Source organism: Numenius arquata, chromosome 8 (assembly GCF_964106895.1).
Source record: "Numenius arquata chromosome 8, bNumArq3.hap1.1, whole genome shotgun sequence".
Lineage (NCBI taxonomy): Eukaryota > Metazoa > Chordata > Aves > Charadriiformes > Scolopacidae > Numenius > Numenius arquata.
This window is the reverse complement of record NC_133583.1, coordinates 17,498,283-17,518,825: the sequence shown is the minus strand read 5'-3', so window position 1 is coordinate 17,518,825 and position 20,543 is coordinate 17,498,283. Positions and strand designations below refer to the sequence as shown.

The 20,543-nt window shown below is 41.1% G+C and overlaps 3 protein-coding genes across 4 annotated transcripts in view; 2 read left to right on the top strand and 1 right to left on the bottom strand.

Moving 5' to 3' along the window:
- The window catches only part of NEK4 (NIMA related kinase 4), an 18,149-nt gene extending 9,207 nt beyond the window's left edge, over positions 1–8,942 (top strand). The window contains exons 7-16 of the mRNA XM_074151486.1: positions 1–426; positions 869–922; positions 1,171–1,314; positions 2,161–2,301; positions 2,688–2,754; positions 3,156–3,262; positions 4,599–4,687; positions 5,323–5,528; positions 7,119–7,252; positions 7,967–8,942. Coding sequence (XP_074007587.1) covers positions 1–426; positions 869–922; positions 1,171–1,314; positions 2,161–2,301; positions 2,688–2,754; positions 3,156–3,262; positions 4,599–4,687; positions 5,323–5,528; positions 7,119–7,252; positions 7,967–8,059 — 1,461 coding nt within the window. The 3' untranslated portion in view covers positions 8,060–8,942. The remainder of the gene's footprint in view (positions 427–868; positions 923–1,170; positions 1,315–2,160; positions 2,302–2,687; positions 2,755–3,155; positions 3,263–4,598; positions 4,688–5,322; positions 5,529–7,118; positions 7,253–7,966) is intronic.
- SPCS1 (signal peptidase complex subunit 1) lies at positions 7,901–12,563 on the bottom strand. The gene is made up of 4 exons (XM_074151489.1): positions 12,065–12,563; positions 11,114–11,173; positions 10,689–10,775; positions 7,901–9,750 (listed from the first exon to the last, which is right to left on the bottom strand). Exons 1-4 carry the CDS (start codon positions 12,302–12,304, stop codon positions 9,628–9,630), a joined length of 510 nt encoding a protein of 169 aa, XP_074007590.1. The 5' UTR covers positions 12,305–12,563; the 3' UTR covers positions 7,901–9,627.
- GLT8D1 (glycosyltransferase 8 domain containing 1) lies at positions 12,297–20,391 on the top strand. Of its 2 annotated transcripts, none has more exons than XM_074151488.1 (10): positions 12,297–12,599; positions 14,248–14,307; positions 14,418–14,516; positions 15,845–16,061; positions 16,711–16,828; positions 17,359–17,443; positions 17,676–17,788; positions 18,355–18,521; positions 18,707–18,819; positions 19,496–20,391. In XM_074151488.1, exons 2-10 carry the CDS (start codon positions 14,292–14,294, stop codon positions 19,684–19,686), a joined length of 1,119 nt encoding a protein of 372 aa, XP_074007589.1. In that variant the 5' UTR covers positions 12,297–12,599; positions 14,248–14,291; the 3' UTR covers positions 19,687–20,391. The 2 variants fall into 2 exon arrangements, with proteins under 2 accessions (XP_074007589.1, XP_074007588.1); XM_074151487.1 differs by lacking the exon at positions 12,297–12,599 and adding an exon at positions 12,697–12,776.
- The last annotated feature ends 152 nt before the right edge of the window (positions 20,392–20,543 follow it).

The window sequence follows — 20,543 nt, the reverse complement described above, 5'->3', positions numbered from 1 at the left end:
AATGAAGAAGACTGCGTTATCAAATACAAGGCCACCAAATTGTGTCCCTCGGAGAAATCAGCTGTTGAGTTGGAAAGGAAATCAAGCAATAATGATCTGAACAACCTGGGAGACTCTTTAGCTACAGTTAGTGAAGTGAATATTGATTTCTTACCATCAGAAAGGGTGAAGTACGGAAGTGAGAAGTGTGGCAGTGAGCATATTCTGGACAATAATAAAGCAAAGCATTTAAATGTTCCAGGGAATTCTAAAATAATATCCAGTAGCCCACCAATTCAGGAAGATGGACTACAGCAAAGAGCAAAGCAAGCTTTTAAAACTGAAAATGTTGAGTCTAAGCAGTCTTCTGTTGGTGCCATAGAAGAACATGGTGACACTTTGAAACTCCTGCAGCCTGTATCAAAAGACCAAAAGCAAACTGACCTGGTAATCCATTTGTGCTTACTTGAAATAAACTCTGAAATAGATTTAACTAATGGCCAGCTCTTAAAATTTAGGGAGCTGCTGCATGTGTTTTTCTGTTGAAGTAGGATGCTACTAATGCAACTATTGAGATGTTTAAGCAGTTGGGAGCCTTGGCTTCAGATTTGCAAAGGCAACACGGTGAAGTGGTTTTAGGCTTGCATCTAGATGATGGAAATTCTGTTTTTACAGGGAACACACGTTTTCTTTTCCAGCTGAGACAAGAGATGGCAATAATAGTTTTGTAACTTCTTTATTCTATGTTCTAAATAGGCCTGGCTAATATCAAGTTGGTCCTGATTTGGATGGGGAGCTAATAGGTGATGATTGTCTTTTCATTGCATTTTGGTCTACAATGAGATTTTTTGTGCACACTTTTCTAATGAGAAATCATTATCTATTGTAGAGCTTGGATTCTACTGAAAAGCTACTAGCACCATTTGTTCCTGTTGTAGTTCAAGTAAGTGTCCTCCTTTGAAGGTTTAGTAGCTTAAAAACTAAAAAGCTTAAAAGCTTAAAAACCTGCTCGGTACAACAGGTATTTTTTCTAACTGTCTATCAAGAGTTTATTATGGTTCTAACTGTGATATGTTGAGGTGGATGCCATCCAACTAGTGAAGTGGCCTGTGTTTATTTTTTTAAAAAGTGTGTATGTGTAAATCTGGAAATGGCACATCTACATTTTTTAAAAATACTTTTACTTATTAGGATGATGTCTGTCCTGGAGCTTCGGGAGATGCTGAGGAAAAATTTATCTCCTGCTTGCAGCCTCACAGTTCTGTCAGTGAACCCTCTCTCTCACGGCAGCGACGGCAGAAGAAGAGAGAGATAGCTGAAGTCAATTCAGAGAAGGTACAGATACTCAAATAATTTTCCTCTTTCCTTTAAGACTCCTGCATTTTTTTACTCTTTAAAAATGGGCCTTATTTTTTAAAAAAGGGTGGGTTTTTTATGCTGTTCTTGTTTCATGTGTATCTGTATGACTTCATTGGTAACAAAATGCAGAACGGTCAAGGTGTCCTGTAGAAGCCATCTGTGTAAATCCTTGAAAAATCTCAGTAACCCTCAGAGCTGTGAGGTGGGTGTGCCAGATGGGCACAGGGAAACACAGCAAACTGTGGGATTTGCCTTTGCTGCACTACAGCCTTCCCTAGCAATTTCCATCAGGGCTCCTCACTGTGACTACAAAATATATAGCAGTACTTTTCCTGACTGTTGTGGATAAGGTCACTTGTAGCAGGTAGTAAATAAACTAGTATTTTAGAACAGACACGTGTAATGTCTGCCCTGAGCTTAGGAGTGCAAACTTGACGCATGCACATAAGGTAGGGCTCCTGGCAGTGCCTCAACACTGAGCAGAGATTTCTTTGGGGAAAGGCACCAGCTATATGAGGATAGAGAGGAAGGTGATACCCTATTTTTCTCTTGGATTTTGCTGTTTGAGGGTGGGGATGGTTGTTGCAAAAGCATTGGCTGAAAAGTAGTCTGGGAGGAGGGGGACAAGATGTAGAGATGGAGAGAAGGGAAGTGGATGCAAGATGAGGTGTGGAGAGGATGAAGTTGGGAGATGTGAGGAGGTTACAGCAGGATCCAAAACCTCTGGCATCCAGCCTTACCGTGCAAGGATGTCTTCTAGTTTGAAGAGTACTTTAACTTTTAATTTAAAAAACGTAAATTCTTGCTCCCTTCTCTTTCAAGTTCAGAGCAGCTGCTCCTCGGCCTTTGCCTTTTCCTTCTGACGTGAACGCAAAGACGGCACAGAGGTGTGCAGAGCACCATGCTGCTGAAGTCTCCGAGTCTGCAAATAGCACCAAAAGCAGCCAAGTTGCCATTGCAAAGGTTAGTGCTGAATACTGTATCAGCGTATTTTTGTCTCTCGTTCCTTCTGAGCAGTTTGTTCTCCGAGTGTATGCAGGGTGAGTAAAGAAATGTGTAGTAGCTTCCTACCTGATGATAGTCATCTCAAGCACCTGGTCAGTGCGGGATGAGACGTTGCCTTGCTGAACCAGGGAGGCCAGAAGCTGCTTTTCTAGAGTGTATATTAGTGTCACGGACCAGGACTGTTTTGCAGTAAATAACCAAGTGTTTGTTAGATGATCAGAAGACCTACTCTAATAGCTCTCCCTTCCGTGTCAGTTGAAAAAGTTTTCTCGCTTTATAGGTGATGAGGTAACAAAAGCCACTGTGACAATTACTAATTAATATCAAATTAACTTCTTTTGAAGGATCGGCCTTTGTCAGCAAGAGAACGAAGGAGGCTGAAACAGTCTCAGGAGGAGATGTTCCCTTCTGGTAATTTTTTTGTTTGCATGTTAACATTCTATGTGTAAATAGGCCAATAACTTCTCTGTGAAGAAATTTATAATTTGCTGTCTGTTCTTCACTGACACCTTCAGAGAGATGCACTAAGAGTCTAGTTCTGTGTCAAATAAAATTTTCTGTTAACATGTCTGTATTTTTCTGCTTCTTACTCAGTTATGTTCAATTGTGTTTAGTGATGACAACTTGTCTTTGAAATGTACATGAGGCGCAGAATATACACCTTTCAGATAGGAGCTTCAGTGTTTTCTCTTAGCAGAATACCTACCTGCCTGTCTTCTGCCAGGTGATAGACTTTTTCTTGCATGAGCATGAAACTAATTCAAAATACATGCAGCTAAGTTGTAAATATTGTAAAAATGTCATCCTTCCAGTGATTCCAGCGAGACGAACGTCAAGTAGTGCAGTAGTTGAAGCAAAATCACATACGGAAAATCATGTTAAAGTTGCTCAGTCCTCATCAGATCCCAGTATTTCTCAGGTAAACTGGGGTCATCTGCTTTTGAAATATTTAAATGCAGGCAACATTTGGGAAGAAAATAATGTTTTTTTAAAAAGTGTGTGGAAGAAACTCTCAGTCGCTAAGAGTGCACAGTTGTCTGTAGATTGCTTTGTAAGTCCTGGGGTAGAGTACAGACGTCTAATCCACCTTTTTGTTCAACTAGATCAGTTTAAAATTCCAGGCTCACTGTGCGTTTTCATTCCATGTGAGATGAAGACTAGGGGTCCCTCACTGATTGTTATGGGCTCTCTAAATTGCAGTGTTTGTTTTATTTTGGAAGGGAAATACTTTACCCTGAACTATATTTTAGTTACAGATGAACAGTCTGCTTTAAATTTCTATTAACAACACACCACCTTTAGCCTGGTACGTGTAATTTTGCTTTGGTAGTTGTGTTTCAACATTTTCTTGTTTGTTTTTTTTTTAAATGTACACACTTAAAATGACTGCAGATTTATGTGCTGGCAAAAAGGAATAGTTGCTAGATAAAAAGTTAATAGTTTGTTAATATTCTCTTCCTTGTCTAATTAGGTTTTTTAAGATCTTAAACATACATTGGACAAAATCTTCTGCAACATCAGGGGAACATTATTAATACCAATAAATGCAGAAGAGTAGCTGTGAAGAAATTTTAGTCTGAAATTTCAAAGAGTAGGCTCTATTTTCCTCAGCCCAGCGCTTGCATGGAAGGTGTTTTGCACGTTTTACCTATGTGTGTGTGCTTATAAGTGGTATCTAAATGCAAAAACTTCCCCTGCATTCACAAACTGAGATCCCAGAAGGTTAGTACACACTAGCAGTATGTGCATATGCTAATGATGGTTTTGCATATCGTGCTGTGCACTGAACACAAGGCTGGAGAGACACAAGTAGTTAAAGCCTCCATATATTTTAGGGAATGCTGGGAACTTACTGAGCTGATAAAAATGTATTTAAATATTATTTTAAAATGTGTATTAAAGACCAGTGGACAGGCTACGGGTAATGACTTTGCCCGTTCTTAGGCAACTATATTAAAAACATACATGATTTAGTTGTTTTTAATAGAGGCACTTGGTGAACTACTTAACAGTGATTAAAACTGCGTGACTGAGATGTAATGCTGGTTAAATAAGCCTTTCATAAAGTATGTCCTCGGTATTAGCTTGGATTTAAAACCAAACATTACACCTCTTAAATATTATCAAGCTGAGTCTGTAAACATATGTTTGTTGAAATAGTTTTTTTTTTTCTGTGTAAGAACAGTAATTCATGCCATATTGATAAATTACTTTTGACTGTTAGAATTTTTGTCATTTATTCCCTCTTCACTTAGCAAAAGAGAGTAACCCATTGCCTGTCTGATGATGAGTTAAGCTCTTCTGCAAGCTCTACAGATAAGTCTGATGGCGATTCCAAGGAGAAGTAAGTATTTTGTTAATACTGTGCACGAGTTTTCACTGCTATGTTGGACCCTGACTTAAGAGTGGAAAAAAATGGCACGAATTGCTTTCACACTTTATTTCTACATAGTGAGCGATTGAAGAAGTATGTGATGCATAGAGAAAAACTCTGTTTAATTGTTGCCCCTCTGTGACTATAAACTTTCCATGCTGGACTTTCTGGGACATGTGATTGTGTACCTCTGCTTTTTGCCAACTGTAGCTTCCCAGCAAACCAGACATCCAGCATCAAAGGCCATAGGCTTTAACTCATAAAGCATGAGTTAAAGGTGCCAACATGCTTCCTTTCCACTGTGAATGAGGCTGAATTTATTTCTGACTTTGTCGGTGTAAGCAACTTCTCAACAAATATTATTTGTTGCATCACCACAAGTGCAGCTACACAGGTAGCAGCAGCCAACAGAATTGTGAATTGTTGCTATTTGAGCCTTTGTTAGATGAAATACCGATAATGTTGCTATTGATAAAACTGCACACAAGAAGTAATTTAACGTGGAATACTTAGCGAACCTCACTAAAATTATTCAGTCTCTGAATGCAAGGTGGAATTTGCATCGTGAATGGTGACTGAATTACATCTTATTTCTCCTGTACTAGAAAAAGCAATATGAATGAAATGAATGATTTGGTGCAGCTAATGACACGGACACTGAAAATGGACTCTAAGGAGAACTCGGAATACTGTGTAACTTCAGCTCCAGCCCCAGAGTTTAAACTTCGTAGAAAATATCGAGACACTTTGATTTTGCATGGAAAGTCACCTGATGAATCAGAGGAATTAAAATTTGAAGAGATTCCTTCAGGTCTGTTGCTCTGTTATTGCTTTAAATGAATGGTTGTCAACTGCCAATAATCAAAGAAAACCTGCTAGTGGGCAACAGAAAACAATGCACTCATTTCTTTTCATGTCTCAACAATGCTTACAGAAGTAAATATCTTTCTAAATAATTTTGTGTGCAAAACTGCTCTAGTTCTGGTTTACTTGCCAATGAAAGGAATGTGTGATCGATCTGTGTAATTATTAATGAAGAGAGAAAGCTGGTCTGCAATAGGATTTTTCTCCATGTGACTTATACTTAAAAGCTTCCAAAATGAACAGTTGGAGTTGAGTATTTTGAAATAATATTTTTAAGGCATTCAAACGATTCGATAGCTGTAAAGCTTTGTGAATGATGGCTAAAGCTGAAATTGTACACAAAGCATTAAACACAGTGGAGTTTTGTACGAGTATAGACGTTCATCCTCATTGCAGAATTTGGGTGAGCTTATTTTTCCTACTGATGTAGGTCCGAGTATCAAACCACTTTTCTTGCTTAAGGTCTGGTTTAGACCTTATTCCAAAAAAACAAGAAAAAATTGTATTTGCTATGACTGCACTTACTATGCAACAAGACCAAGTGAAAAAGCTGAGGGTAGGTTTTTGAAGTCTCAGACTTTCTTGTGCTTGTTGTGATAAATGAGGAGGATTCTACTTGTAACTAGTCTGGTGATGGGCAAAGCAATGGGAGAACACTTTTTTCCCGTTGGTAACTCGATTCTGCGTAGCTAAAGTAAAACACATTGAAAGAGTTTGTCTGTAAACAGGTATGACAGAATATTGAAGGTACAAATTTCAGTGGGTTTTGGGGTTTTTTTTCTGTCCGTTTTTCTCACTCTGAAGTATTGTGTAGTGAGATTCCCCAGCTATTTACTTGATACCATTTGGGATGACAGGGCTGCTGTATTTCTAAGCTGAAACTTATTTAATTAGATCAGATATTTTATTTTCATAAGGTGATCCATCCTATGAAGGGAGTGTTGATTTCTGTGATTAAAAGAGCAAGCTGGTGTTCTCAGTTCAGTTCCTAATGGAGGCCTCCCCTTATAAAATGACTCTCTCGAGTTGGCAGCTTCAGCTCAAAGGCTGTTAAGACAAATGGGCAGATGGCAGAAATGATGCCATTAGTGCTTTACAGTCATTAAACTTTTTTTTTTTTTCACATTTGCTGTAAGTACAAGTGATTGAATTATTAAAACACTTGGGTGGTGGTGTAGTATTAGAGAATGGTACTTTTCATTCAAATAATATTTGTGATATTAGTACGCAGGGACCACCTGAAATGAAGTTACAGGGACCTAATTGTGCAGACTGTGTCTGCGTTTACTTTGTACTGTCCAGCACCTTAAGAGTTACCATCCGAGTGCTGCTGATTCACCTTCACCGTGGTGGTTTGATGGCTTTAGCCAGCCAGTTCTCATTAACAGTTGTTTCATGCAAATGGTCAGCCTGAATCCTGTGGTAATACTTCTAGTCATCCCATATCCTTCTGCAAAGAGTATGAAAATTGACTATACTGAAAGAAATCATTACTGCATTGATTTTTTTTTTTTTAATTTATTTTATTTTTTATTAGATGTGTTATCAGTTCCTGACAAGATTAGGAGAATGGTTGAAATCTTGAGATCTGATGTGGTGCAAGGATTGGGAGTGAAACTTCTTGAGAAGGCATACAGCATCATGGAGGAAGACGATGAAGCGAAAAGAGAGGTGAGTATCTTTCATAATAAAATTGTTTAATTTCTTTGTAAACTTAGATAAATGAACAGGGTCTTTGCTCCCTACTCCTTCTTTTTTAGATACCGATACAGTGGTGCAAACCTTGATTCCATAAAGTGTTTATGTAGTCATTGGCAGGCAAGGGCCTAAGTATATTGTCATTTTCAATCTAAAAAAGCTTGATTCTGAATGTAGACTATGTTCAACCACACATTCTTCAGAAAGCATAGGAGCTTTAGAATCCCTGAGTTTGTGGAAGAAGCCAGGGAAGCAAATAATTTTACTCTGTGTTTGTCCAATAATAATTTCTTTTGACCCATAATTTTTTACCTTCACATTGCTTGCCTCATGCCCCTTATGTCCAAAGTGAGAAACAGTTTAATGTCTGTTCCTAATAGAGGTGAATGAGCAACACCTCCAGCTCATTTGATTTAAAACTCAGTTACAAATAAAATACTGCACAGGTAAGTATAACCTCCGAAGACCTGATTTATATTTTAAGTTATCAGGTGGGATTTGGAACTCTGTTGCTTTCAGACAACAAAGACTCTTCCATTTTTCATCCCTTCCATCTATGATGTCAAAGTTCACATGCTGCTTTCAGTTGAATGCTTTGATTTTTTTTTTTTGTTAATATTTAGGTAGTTCCTGATTTTTTCAACGTCAGTAAATTTTGTGGGGCATTTTTTTGTGTGTTCTAAATAGTTGCAGTTGCGGGAGCACATGGGAGAGAAGTACGCAAGTTATGGTGCAAAGGTACGCCATCTGAAATTTCTTGAAGAAAATGTGAAGTTCTGAGCAAAACTTCTTCCTTAGGGAAAAGGACTGGTTTATAGGTCATTTGATAGATCGGACCAGCTCACAAAGCACGTTAATCCATTGACCTCCTTTGCTGGAATAAGGACTTGAACTTGTAAAAAACTTTATAGTTTGTAGTAATATTTTTCATGTTAAAATGTGAACCAGGCTATCACTTTCTCAGAAGAGAAACTGTTTAGTTTACTTTGTATTCTCTTAATGAAACTTTTAAAAGTTGGTTTTTATAGATGCAAAGAGGGATGGATACCAAGTTTTGTATACAAAGTGTCAAAAAAACAAAAAAAATATGGTTTGAATTTGTCATAGCAAAAGGTTTTTGGTATGGCCACATACTAAGTATGGTAATGAAATCTACGCGAAGGCTATGGTGTGATAAGCTATAAGCTATTACATCAAATAGTTGTGAAAATTTAGCAGGGAGAAACAGTTCCTAATTTTTGTAGCACCAAAAGCCCTCCAGGTTCTGTAAATTGCCAAGTGAAAGTTCTAAAGGGGGCAGCTGTACTGCTTTTAAGCACAGCCTTTGCTTTTTTGTCTCATTGCTAAGGCAGTCACTAAGGTGGTAGAAAGTATTTGGTAACTGGATAAAATCAGTCTGAAAATGTTTGAAAGGAACACAGCCACGGTTACCATGGTCCCAGCTGGAGAAAGCCCTTTGCCTTACAAATACTAATTCCTTTTAGGAATGAGAGAGCCCAGGACCTTACAGAAATGTAGGTGTCTTAGCTTTTCCCTTTCTTTGCATTTAGATTGTGTTGCGACACATGCCCAGGCATTGTCATGTACCATCACTACAGAAAAAACACGTGTTCTTTTTACAGGATAAAGGAATTGAATTTGTAAAATAAAGTTTTAAATGCACAACCTGCCTCTTTCCCTGCCTCTAGCTTAAATATTTTAACCTCTGGCACCTATGAGGGAGACTAACTTGACAGTAGTAAAAAAGTGCAATACCTGTAGATCCTGCTGCCTTTCACATACTTGATGCTCAGGTTAAAATGTTTCAAGAGCTATTGTGTTATGCAGTGATGTTACTTTCTCTACCCAGGCAAATTTATTTTAAACAAAAAAAAATGCCACTCTGTAATCTACTATCCTAGAACACTTTCCAATTCTTAGCGTTTTTCAGAACTGTGGGGTATGTACTGTTTTACAGTACTTGTTAAAATCTGACACTACTGCTACCTTGTTCTACACACAGAAATGATTTAGTAGAAGTCCAGCTGTGTATTACTTTTTGGGCTACGGCAACAGCTTAACCAGACTTGAATATTTTGCTGTGTTCCTTTTTAGTAAAATACTTGAGTGAGATACGACCTCCAGCAGCCTTCTAAAGTTAATGCCCCCACCCCTTCCTTTCCCCATGACTTCATGGAAACTCCAGCCAAAATCTAGAGAGCCTTTGTGCTCTCCGCAGATCTTGGTGTACTCATGGTGCTATACAAAGTAGTTAGAAAAAAAACCCAGACACTAAGCCATGAAGTATCTCCCAGTGGAAATGCATTTTAAAAAATTTAACAAAGTAACAGCATGAAGAACCACGTTTTTTAGCTTTTAGCATGTCTCTTTGGCTTTCTGTCTGCTGGCTTCTTTTCTTCTGTCCCCGTCTCCTGGACAGGTAGCCACTTCAGAGGATTGCGGCGATACATAGGCCACGGAGGGAGTGTTAGCTTAGGGAAAAGGAATGAAGTCAGAACGTGTAAATCAAGATAAGTATTTGTACAGCTTGTTAGGAAAATCTCATTCCCTAACTATTGTAGCAGTTAGTCTTCAGAAAGTTGATACAAATTCATACTACAGAGATATACATAGTTTACGTTGTATACTGCATAGTCATGCTTAAGTAAGCGCATTGCAAGGAGGAGGACAGCACCCACCCCGAAGAAAACAAGGATAGCCCTGGACTACTGAGCTAACGCCGGTGTCCCAGCCCCTCCAACACCTCTGTGAGACCCTCCCATTATCTGGCATCAGAGATAAGTGACTGTAGCAAGACCGACTCCGGGGACCTTTACATCAAGTAAACCTTTACATCCGGACCAGGCAGACGATGATGCCATAGAATTATAGGTGCTTTTCAAAACAGTAGAGTGTGTGTGTGTTAAGTAGCGATTGGTCAAATCCTGTTGTATCTGAACACTTGAAAGGTCTAAGAACCACATGTAAAACCACACTGAGTGTGGGCCAATTGGAAGGGGACACCTCACAGGAATGAACAGGGAATTACTCTTGTAATTCGCTACTTGTGTCCCAGCCTCTCTCCTCAGTCACAGCCAGCTGCGAAATTCTCACGAGCAGTCTCACCCTCCTTTATGTTTTCAATGCGATCAGCTTGACTTAAAAGTAAAATTTAATTAAAATGAAAAACTAATTCAAAAGCAGTATTAAATTGCAGTGTTTTCTAAAAATCTTACGAGCATTTGAGAAAAGGCACTTACTGGCTTGTAAAGCACTTTCTACAGAAGTGCTATCAAAGAAAGTACAGACAGTTAATGACAATCTGAATTACATAGCAAACATCGCTCTGTGCTGGCAGCCTCTTAATTTAATGATTACTTCAGGTTAAACAGTGAATGTATTTTCTGGTTTGGGAAAAAAAAATTCTTACCAAACACGATAAAGCAAATCCAGCCATAACTATGTAGACAGTCCATCCAAACTGTTCAGTTATGTATCCATAGATGAAACCAATTATCTGCAAAAAAAATAATTTAAAAAATAAAAATCAAACTTTCAACAAACACATTTCCCATGCCCTGATTAAGTTAAGGGACAGAGGGGAGAAGTAGAAAAATACAGGCTTTTCAAAAGCATAGTTCGTACATCTTTCTAACCTTGTTTTCAAAATTGTAGGTTGATAATGAAAGTAAAAGATTGAAAGAAGAAAAGTCTTAATCCACGGGAGCCCCCCTGGTTTTGTCTAAAGCTTGTAAGCAGATAAGCCAAACAATCAGAAAAAAACCCACTTTGTTTGTACGATCAGAAAACAAAATAAGTCCTTTATGTTATCACCCATAGTTCTAGGATACTTACTGCAGAGACAAGAATGATTCCTTGAAAAATCTGTTCTGCTAATTTTTGGCCCTTGTAGTCCTGGGGAAAGAGATAATTTTTTGTCAGTTGCCCAAAACACAAACCTACCAGTTAAACGCTTTCAGGTTAGAGCCTAGAGTCAGCCTGACCACAGGTTCTCAGTTTTTTTGTCAGCTTTCAAACCAGACTGGAATTATTTTTCTTATGCATCTGGATTTAAAACGTAAAAGAATTGAGCTCTTAATTCCCTTAGTACCTCTCCTACAATCTTGTCCACATCACCTAAAAATAAAAGCAAGCGCTGTCCGTTCAGGATAAGTGATGCAAGCTCAGAATATCACAGAATTATAGAATGGTTAGAGTTGGAAGGGACCTTAAAGATCATCGAGTTCCAACCCCCCTGCCCTGGGCAGGGTCACCTCCACTAGAGCAGGTTGCTCCAAGCCCCATCCAGCCTGGCCTTGAACACTTCCAGGGATGGGGCATCCACAACCTCCCTGGGCAACCTGTTCCAGTGCTTCACCACCCTCACAGTAAAGTATTTCTTCCTAATATCTAATCTAAGTCTCCCCTCTTCCAGTTAGCTTTGTATGGCTGGGTAAAAGCCGTAAGGCCACAGAAGAGAGTGTGTGCTTGAGAGGAGAGGGTATGTATGTCACCTGTACTTGCGTGACTTTAGACAGGGCGGCTCTCAAGGGAAGCCCGTTGCCGTCCGGCCCAGCCGCAGAGCGCGGACAGAGCCGCCGCGGGGGTCGCGTTGCAGAGCTGGGCGCTACCTTCCCCTTACGGCACGTTAAACCGCGACTTTTCAGGCCAAAGCACGCAAATTATACGCATCCCCACAGCAGTTCCTCACGCCCAGGTGTCGACACCGCACGGAGGAAGGGGAACGCCGCCACCACCCCACCACCCGGGGCCGAGGGCCCGGGCCTCCAGCGGCGGCTGCCCTACCATCTGCGTGGGGATGGAGCGGAAGATGTTCAGCATGACGGCGGCAGCGGAGAGCGGCTCTTCACGTTCCTCGTCCTCGGTGCCCCGCGGCGGCTGCCAGCTGTCGCCCTGTGCGGCGGCGAGTCGGTCCCGCTTCACCGCGGTGGGCGACGCGCTCAGCAGCGGAAGCCGCGGGACCGGAAAGCGGCTGGTGAGGTGGCCGGAAACACGCCCCCTTCGCTCCGCCCTGATCGCCGTCATCCTGAGCTGGCGGTCTCCGGTCTCCTGCCTCCGCTGTTGGCTCTGCGCCGCCGTTGCCCCGGGGCTGGGCCCGGCCTCCGCCTCCCCTGCGCCCTCCCCGGTAGCGGCGGGCGCGGCGCGGGACGCTGTTTCCCTGACAACGGCGGCATCGAGCCTCAGGACCCCTGACTGAGGGGCCTTCAGCCGGCAGGTGCGAGGCGCCTGCGGGCTTCGCCTGTCCAGAATCGACGCTGAGTTGGTAGCCTGCGGGCGGCCCTTCCCGTCCAAGGTTCGAGTTCCGCTGACGAAGCCGTCGGTAGGTGCGACCGTCCGGCTAGTGCAGCAGGACGGGGGCGGCGTGGCCTTCGCTCCCGGCGACCATCAGGCATCGCGGTGGGCACCTGCGGCCCGTCGGGCTGCTGGTGGTGGGTGGAGGCGGCCGCGCGGGCGGCGCGCGGGCTGCCGAGGTGGCAGTTGGCGGCGCGAGCGGACGGTGAGGGGAATGGAGGCGGGCGGTGGTGTCTCGGTAGAGGAAAGCTGGGCCCGGCCCCGCCGGCCTCGGAGGGGGCTGCGGAGGAGGAGCTGCGGGGGAGCCCCCGCCGAGGCGGGAGCCCGAGTGAGCACGGTTTGCCGTGCAGCTCGAGGAGGAGGCGGTGAAACGGGGGCGTGTGTGTGTAGCAGTCGTGTGCCCAGCTTCGTGTGTAGAAACCGCGACACCGGAGCGGCTGAGATTGCGGCGGTGTAGCGATGAGCAGGGGTTCGAGTACGTTAGCGGGGGGTTGTGTTTGCACTGAGGATAATTTCTCGGAAAGTCAGCCTGTGGGTGCCTGTAGCTGGGGCCGTGCGCTGTCACTGCAGGGCAGGCGCTGTCCCCGAGTGCCTGCACCCTCAGCATCGCCGCCGCGGGGCCCGAGGAGCCTGGCGACACGCTCCGTGTTAGAGAGAGGCCTTGCCTTGCGCTCCCGCTGCGTGTCCCGACCGGCTGCAGACACGGCACAGGGCGTTTGCTTGTTGTGCTTCTTAAATGTATCTTCCCCACGGGAGAAGCGCAACAGCAGAGAGGAGGCGGTTATGTCTGACACGGGTAACAGTCACAACACAGTTTGTGGTACCTTCGCTTGGAAATTTTGCTAGAGCTTTAATATAGAACAGTCTCTGTTTCCTGAGTCTTGCCTGTAGTTACGGTGTGAGTGCTTTCTGTGTTACTCGAGAGCTGCTTCGCGCTCCAGGATGCGTAGTTCTTGTTCTCATTTCACAATCGCTGGTACCGTTAAATAATGAAAACGTGTGTTTGAATTGCATACCAAAATTGCATCATTGGTTTGAGCGTGTGTTCTTTTCCACTTGCATAACACGTTTTCCCCTTCTTTTACACTTTTGAGATCTCTTTTGTGTGATGATGCTTCAGCTGATATTCTGTTACATTTTATGTAGAGAATTTCATGGTATTGACAGTGTAAAATGCTAGTTGTTAAAATCTTACAGTGTCCTGCCAAAATCTTGCAGTTATTTATTACGGAAAGAAATGTATAATCATTTACCTTATTGCTGGGATGCTTCCAGATGTAGTAATAACTGTAACAATAAATTGGTTTGACAGTAAAATAAACCCCATAAATAATTTTCCAGATGCTGTCCAGATCACTTTTGACTGGCAGAAGGAGTTTGGATCTGGTTTTTGGTTTTGTTTGGGTTTTTTTTCTGTCAGTTAAGTAAGCGGCAAAATCTGTGCGCCTCCCTTCTCATCTCTGAGTTCTTTTTTAGATACCTCATTGTAGCTACTTACTTACTGAGATACTACACTCAGTTATTAAAATGTAACATATGGTTTTATCTTTCTAAGAGAAGGAAATATTCACTGCAACTAGAAGCTGTTTTGTATCGCTTTTGGTGATAGCGGGCTATGCCTTGTGCAAGCACACACTGGAAGTAGGAAGTGACTGATGCATTTTTTTCTCTTGCAGGTTTGCAGGAGGCTTATGCTAATAAATAAAATAACAAGAGAAAAATGACATTAAGGAAAGGTATGTGTGTGTGTGTATCTAATTTTAAAAAAAAATCTCTTTTGTACTTTTCTGAGTTTCCCAATCTGTCTCTGGTTCTATTGATAAACTTTTTTCTTTTTAATTTTCAGTGAACATTTCCATCCTTATAGTGGCTGTTGTCATATTTTTGCTAGTTCTTCATCATAACTTCCTAGGCCTCAGTGACTTCTTGAAACGGGAATTGTCAGGTATGTTGCGTTCTATTTATTTATTTTTGAAGATTGGTGGGAAAGCACAGGCTCATAATGTGTATGATAATGATCAATCACTTGCATAACAAGATATAATTTTTGTACTCTTTTATGAGTACATCTTTTCCTGTTCTCATACCCAAGAAACTTCAGCTTGGTGGGCCTGTCTGTTCTTGCTGTCCTGTGACTTTTCTCTGTCAGGAAGCCAGGTGAGATAGCAGTAAGGGTTCCTTCTGGCTATAAAAGTCATTAAGATACAATTCAGTTTGCTTAAAAAAGCCTTTTCATTTTTAGGAGTCTGCTTTTAAGAGCTGCACGTGGTCCCACAGAGCTGCTCCATGTCCCTATTGACTGCCAAGTCCCAGTTTGCTGCTCCTGGGAGCTGTTGCTCCTGGGTAGCAGTTGTAGAGGTGCTTCCCAGCAGCACTTGAATACAAGCCTGACAGGCCTTAACTAGGAATCAGGTGAAGTCAAAGCTGTTGAGCTCTGTCCTCAGAAAAAGGCACACAGAAGCAGAAGCCCAGCTTTGTGAACAGCAGAATATTGCCCGCAAACTGCCAAATCCCTGTTGCTATATTGCTGAAATTACCTGAAATTATCTAATATGCAATAGTCTAGATCATCTGAAGGGTACCAGTGTTTTATAAAAAGTGTGGGTAGTGGGGAATTTGCCAGCTTTCATGGGTGATGTGGTCTGGTCATGAATTTCAACACTGATCTCCCATTTTCCTGCACCCTGTGAGTATAAATTCTTGTTATTTCAGCTTAGATAATGTAGTGTGATCTGTGATGCCTGGAATAAACATGGGCTGTACTTAATGCCTTGATCTTCAGTGGAAAAATATTCACAATAGTGACTTTAATTTAGAATTTCTTTTTTCTTCGCTGGTTCCTACCTAAGAGGAAAAGAAAGTAGAAGAAAGAGAGGGAAGGGTGCTGTGGAGAAGACTAGAAGGTGGTTAGGGTAAATGGGAGGGGGAAGTCAGTGAGCTTATATACATGGCAGAAGAGACCAGAGGTAATTGCAGCCTACTGGAGCTTAAGCCTCAATTTAGTACCTTGTTGTGCTGCGTGTGAATATGTACGGTTAAACTGATGTAGTTTATTTGTAAGTGTGATGTTTTCCTATTTATTGACATCTTGGATTCTCAAGGGCAGGTGCTGTATTTTCATACTGGCACGCTATGATCCACACCTCAACTGAGACATCCAAGTGGTTGCATAGTAGAAACTATTGAAGGTGTTGGGAATTTTAGTGTGGTGATAATGTCTGTTCCATTTTAATTTGCGTAAAACAAGTATGTGATGTCATTTGTTCTCCACAGATTCAAATCCATTAGGACTTCAGCCTATTGATTTCATACCTGCAGTTCCCCAGAGGCTGGCAGATGAGAGGAATGATAAGGAGATTTCTGTGGTCATTGCAGCGTCAGATGAGAGGCTTGGGGGTGCAATCGCAGCCATGAACAGTATTTACCGTAACACCAGATCCAACGTGGTTTTCCATATTGTTACTTTGAATGATACTGCTGATCACTTGAGGTAATGATCTTTTTGTTAGATTCCCACAATACTTTAAAACTTAAGTATCAATGAGAAGAGGAAGAGCTGACTTTCCCTGGAACTGCACTCCTCAAAATTGTTTGCAGTCCTAGCTGCTGCTGCTTGTTGCCGCTTTGTGACAAGGCTGCTATGGGGGGTCCTGCAGTCATTCCTTCAGGTAATGGTTCAGGGGTGGAAAAGAGCCATCTTTCCCAGTGGGGTTGGAGTTTGTTTGTGGAGGGGTTGTAAAAGTTACTTCCTATATTTCGTCTAAGCAATTACAATACTGGAAATGAATTTTCTCCATTTTTGTGGATTGTTCTCTGATCCTTTTATTTTTACGCTCATCCGTTCACACTGATATTTTTGGAAGGATCTGTGATAACAGGAACATATATTTCTAATAAACTAAGAAGCAACTTCCTACCTTTGATATGTCACATCTGTGCAGTACGCTGATAGTGGGCATGCCCCTGCGGTCATACAGGACACCACCAGCATCAGCCATAGATTACATTCTATACGTGTATTTGTTGGATAGGGAAGTGCGTGGCCAGATCAAGATCTGTGTTGCTGTTAATTGGATCTCTTGCTTTTTATTTGATTTTGTCTCATTTAACAAGATCTGTGCCTTTTATCCTGTTTGCAGGCTGTGGCTAAGTAACACTGCTCTGAAAAATTTGAGATATCGAATTTTGGATTTTGACCCTCGTGTCTTAGAAGGGAAAGTACAAGTGGATCCTCAAAAAGCAGACACCTTAAAACCAGTAAGGAAGATGTTGTTTACTGTTTGCAATTATTAGTTAATAGCAATATATTTTGGTATTGGCTTTTGAACACAACTAGAGATGAAAATCAAATCTGTTAGCATATAAGCAATCTTTTATAATCAAATTCATAAATTTCAGTAAGAATAAATTTCCAGATAGTGAGAGGTGGATTTGAATATCTACATATACATGCCTAGTATCATTTTTTGCTGCTAGCTACAGTGAAACACAGCAGCTTGCATGTCAAGCATGCCAACACTTCAGAGATACTACAGGTATATGTAGAGAAATAAGAAATTCTAATGTAAACCAGTTTTAAATGTAGTTTATCAATGCACAAATTCATAGGAAACCAGGAACTGATGGAACCGGTTTACTTTAAATAACTTATAGGATATTGCTGCCTATTTTACTTCCTAGATAGAAGTTGTTTTGGATAGAAGCGCCAGGAGTAACAGTCAATTTCACATTTATTTGGACAATTTTTCATTTAATTATTCGCTTCTCTTGCTTTCTTGTTTTCACAGTTAACCTTTGCAAGATTCTATTTGCCCAATTTTGTACCTCATGCAGAGAAGGTCATCTATGTGGATGATGATATAATAGTGCAAGGTATGGGACCTTTGCTTAAGCTTTGGCCGCTGGCCTTGTGCTGAGGTCAATATGCTGTCTCTTACAGTAACCAAACACTTCTACTTCAAGGAAAGATGTAGAAACTGTAAATATGAACGAGTTGCATTAAACTGAGTGGTTTTGTCTGTTCTAGCAGTGGACTGAACAAAACGTCACTCAGTGCTTAATCAAGATTGCTTTTAATTTTTCTGTGCTTACTTCCACTTTTCAGATGATATTCTTGAACTTTATAACACTCCATTGAAACCTGGACATGCAGCTGCATTTTCAGATGATTGTGACTCAACCACTAACAAAGTTGCTGTCCGTGGAGCCGGCAATCAGGTTAGTTTTATTCTGATTCAGTGGTAACAATACTATAGATCCCAGGCTTTGGAAACAGGCACTTGGTTTTATTGTTCTTGCAGGTTGACTTCCAAATGGCAGTGAACCTAAAAGTGTGACTGTCCCTGCCCAAAATGAATTTACGCTGATGTTTGTGTTACAAATGACACCTGCAGTTCCTGTTTAGGCACAGTAAAAGCACTTTGAATTTTTGCCGTGCTTTCCAATGAGGGCAATTCCCAGTGCAGAACAGCAGGAGGTCTTAGAATATCAGAGGGAGAATTTTTCATTTGTGAGTGTATAAAATGTACTTTTTCTGGGAGTGGTACCATATTAATAATATGGTATTATTAAGACCATGCAGCATTCCTTAAAATATGTAGTTTCTATAATCATATTTTTAAAATGTTAGACCTCTTATGTTTTCTTGCTCTTGTGTTAAAGGAAGGAGTATTTGCTTTAACAACTTCAAGTTATGCTTGTCTGTTGGGAGTTGTGCAAAATTTTTCTTTAAATAGCAATTTGACCATATTTTAAGCTGATTTCTACTCTCTTTTTTTTCCCAGTATAATTACATTGGGTTTCTAGATTACAAAAAAGAAACCATCCGAAAGCTTGCCATGAAAGCCAACACCTGCTCTTTCAATCCAGGAGTTTTTGTTGCCAATTTGACAGAATGGAAATTGCAGAACATCACTAAGCAACTGGAGAAGTGGATGGCACTTAATGTAGAGTAAGTACCCTCAAGATGGGGGCGACAGCAGGTCAAGGGCTGGGTTATGGTGATAGCATTTAACTGTTAAACGAAGCGCTGTGTATATATCTGTGGATCCCTGTCATCCAGCTGCAAGTGAAAAATCAACTAATTTAGGGCCACACAAGCATCCTTTCCAGACTTCGTTTTATCTTCTCTTCCAGAGAGGAACTTTACAGTAGGACTCTGGCTGGCAGCATCACGACACCTCCACTGCTAATTGTATTTTACAAGCAACATTCCAGTATTGATCCCATGTGGAACGTGCGGCATCTTGGTATGTATGAAACATTTGTAACACCAATCCCCCAATGTGTTTCTCCAGGTCTGTAGCTGGACACCTAGTTGATGATGCAGCAAATAGATCTTTTTTTTTTCCCCTATTTTATACCTTGTTCTTTAAGAAACGCTGCTTTGCAATACCAACTTGGGGCTTGTGGGCCTGATTCTTCATGTTCTTTGTTGAACTGCTGTGGGGATAGTTCTTGAATTGACTTATGCTCAAATTACCTCTCATTTTCCTTTTCTTTTTTCGCATATATATTGTGTCTGAAGTGATCTTAGGTGCTTCCTCCAGGATTGTTGAGAGGAACATACATTTGTATCTGTTCTGCTGCTGGTGAAACACTAATGCTGGGAGAACTTTCTTAGGTTTTGTTTCCACTGAACAATACATAGGCTGCTGAATACATCTGGGTATTAAGGGAGTTTTATAGAACTTGGAAGTTAAGGCAATACATTAAAATAGATACCGAGACAGATCAAAGTGGCACTCACTTGCACCCAGTTACGTTTTTTCACTTTGTCCTGATTTCTGCTTCCCATATCACCTCCTTTCTCCATAAATGACAGGATTTCCTTTGTTAAAATCCTTTGTTTTGAAGTTAAAATATTGCATGTTGGTGTTTCTGCTGCCTTTATTTCAGGCACTAATGCTTCTTTTCCAATAAAAGGGTCTAGTGCTGGAAAAAGGTACTCTCCTCAGTTTGTGAAAGCTGCCAAGCTGCTTCATTGGAATGGACATTTCAAACCATGGGGAAGAACAGCTTCATACACTGAAGTCTGGGAGAAGTGGTATGTCCCTGACCCTACAGGCAAGTTCAGCCTGATCCGCAGACATTCAGAAGCGTATGAAGCAAAGTAGAGTCACTTCTAAAAACTGATGGCATTTTCTCAGGAAACCTCCGGAGCCAAGCAGAACTTTTCTTTAGCCAACTTGTATTACAGAGCAGTCCTTGCTCCTTGCCTTCTGGAGCACAAGGTGATGCATTTATTCTGGTGTGGTTCTGAAACACACAGGTCCAAAGGAGACTCACCTCACTTGTGTGACAGAAAATGCTACTCCAGCAGTACTATAGAAAGCAAGGGAGGATCTCCACTAATTAGCACTTTTGTTAGTTCGTTTTGGGCTGTTACATGTTCTTTACTGCAAGTCTTCTAGAGGAGAATCAATTTGTCAGCTACAGAAAGAAACAGTTTCTAAGAACAAGATACAACTTCAGCTGGTGCTTTCACCATGCAAATATTGCACAGCAATGTACTGTAATTAAGAGCTGCTTGGGTTTTGTTCTGGTGGTTTTGGTTTTGTGTTTGGGTGGTTTTTTGTTTGTTTTCTTATCCTGTGAAAGTTTCAACAACCCTTTCTTGCATGAAATCTCCCCCCAACCATTTCTGTGTAAGTCTTTATTGCAGAATTCTGCAAAATTGAATCTTGTTTTGAAAGATGAATTTTTCAAGTATTATTTCACTATGCAAAGTGGTTTTAACTGCCAGTGAACACTAAAACATTTTTTGTTAAGTGGTGGAGAAAACCTTGTTGAAAAATAAAAGCTAATTTTAACGTTGACTCAAACCTCAGGGAAATGGCTTCTGATTCTAGTCTTCATACTTAAAATACAGTGTCAAGTGATTGAAACTAAAGTCAAGCAATCTCATCCTAAATTGTGTAAAATGTTTATTTTGGGGATGAGGCTCTATGAATTACAGATTAATTTTATTATT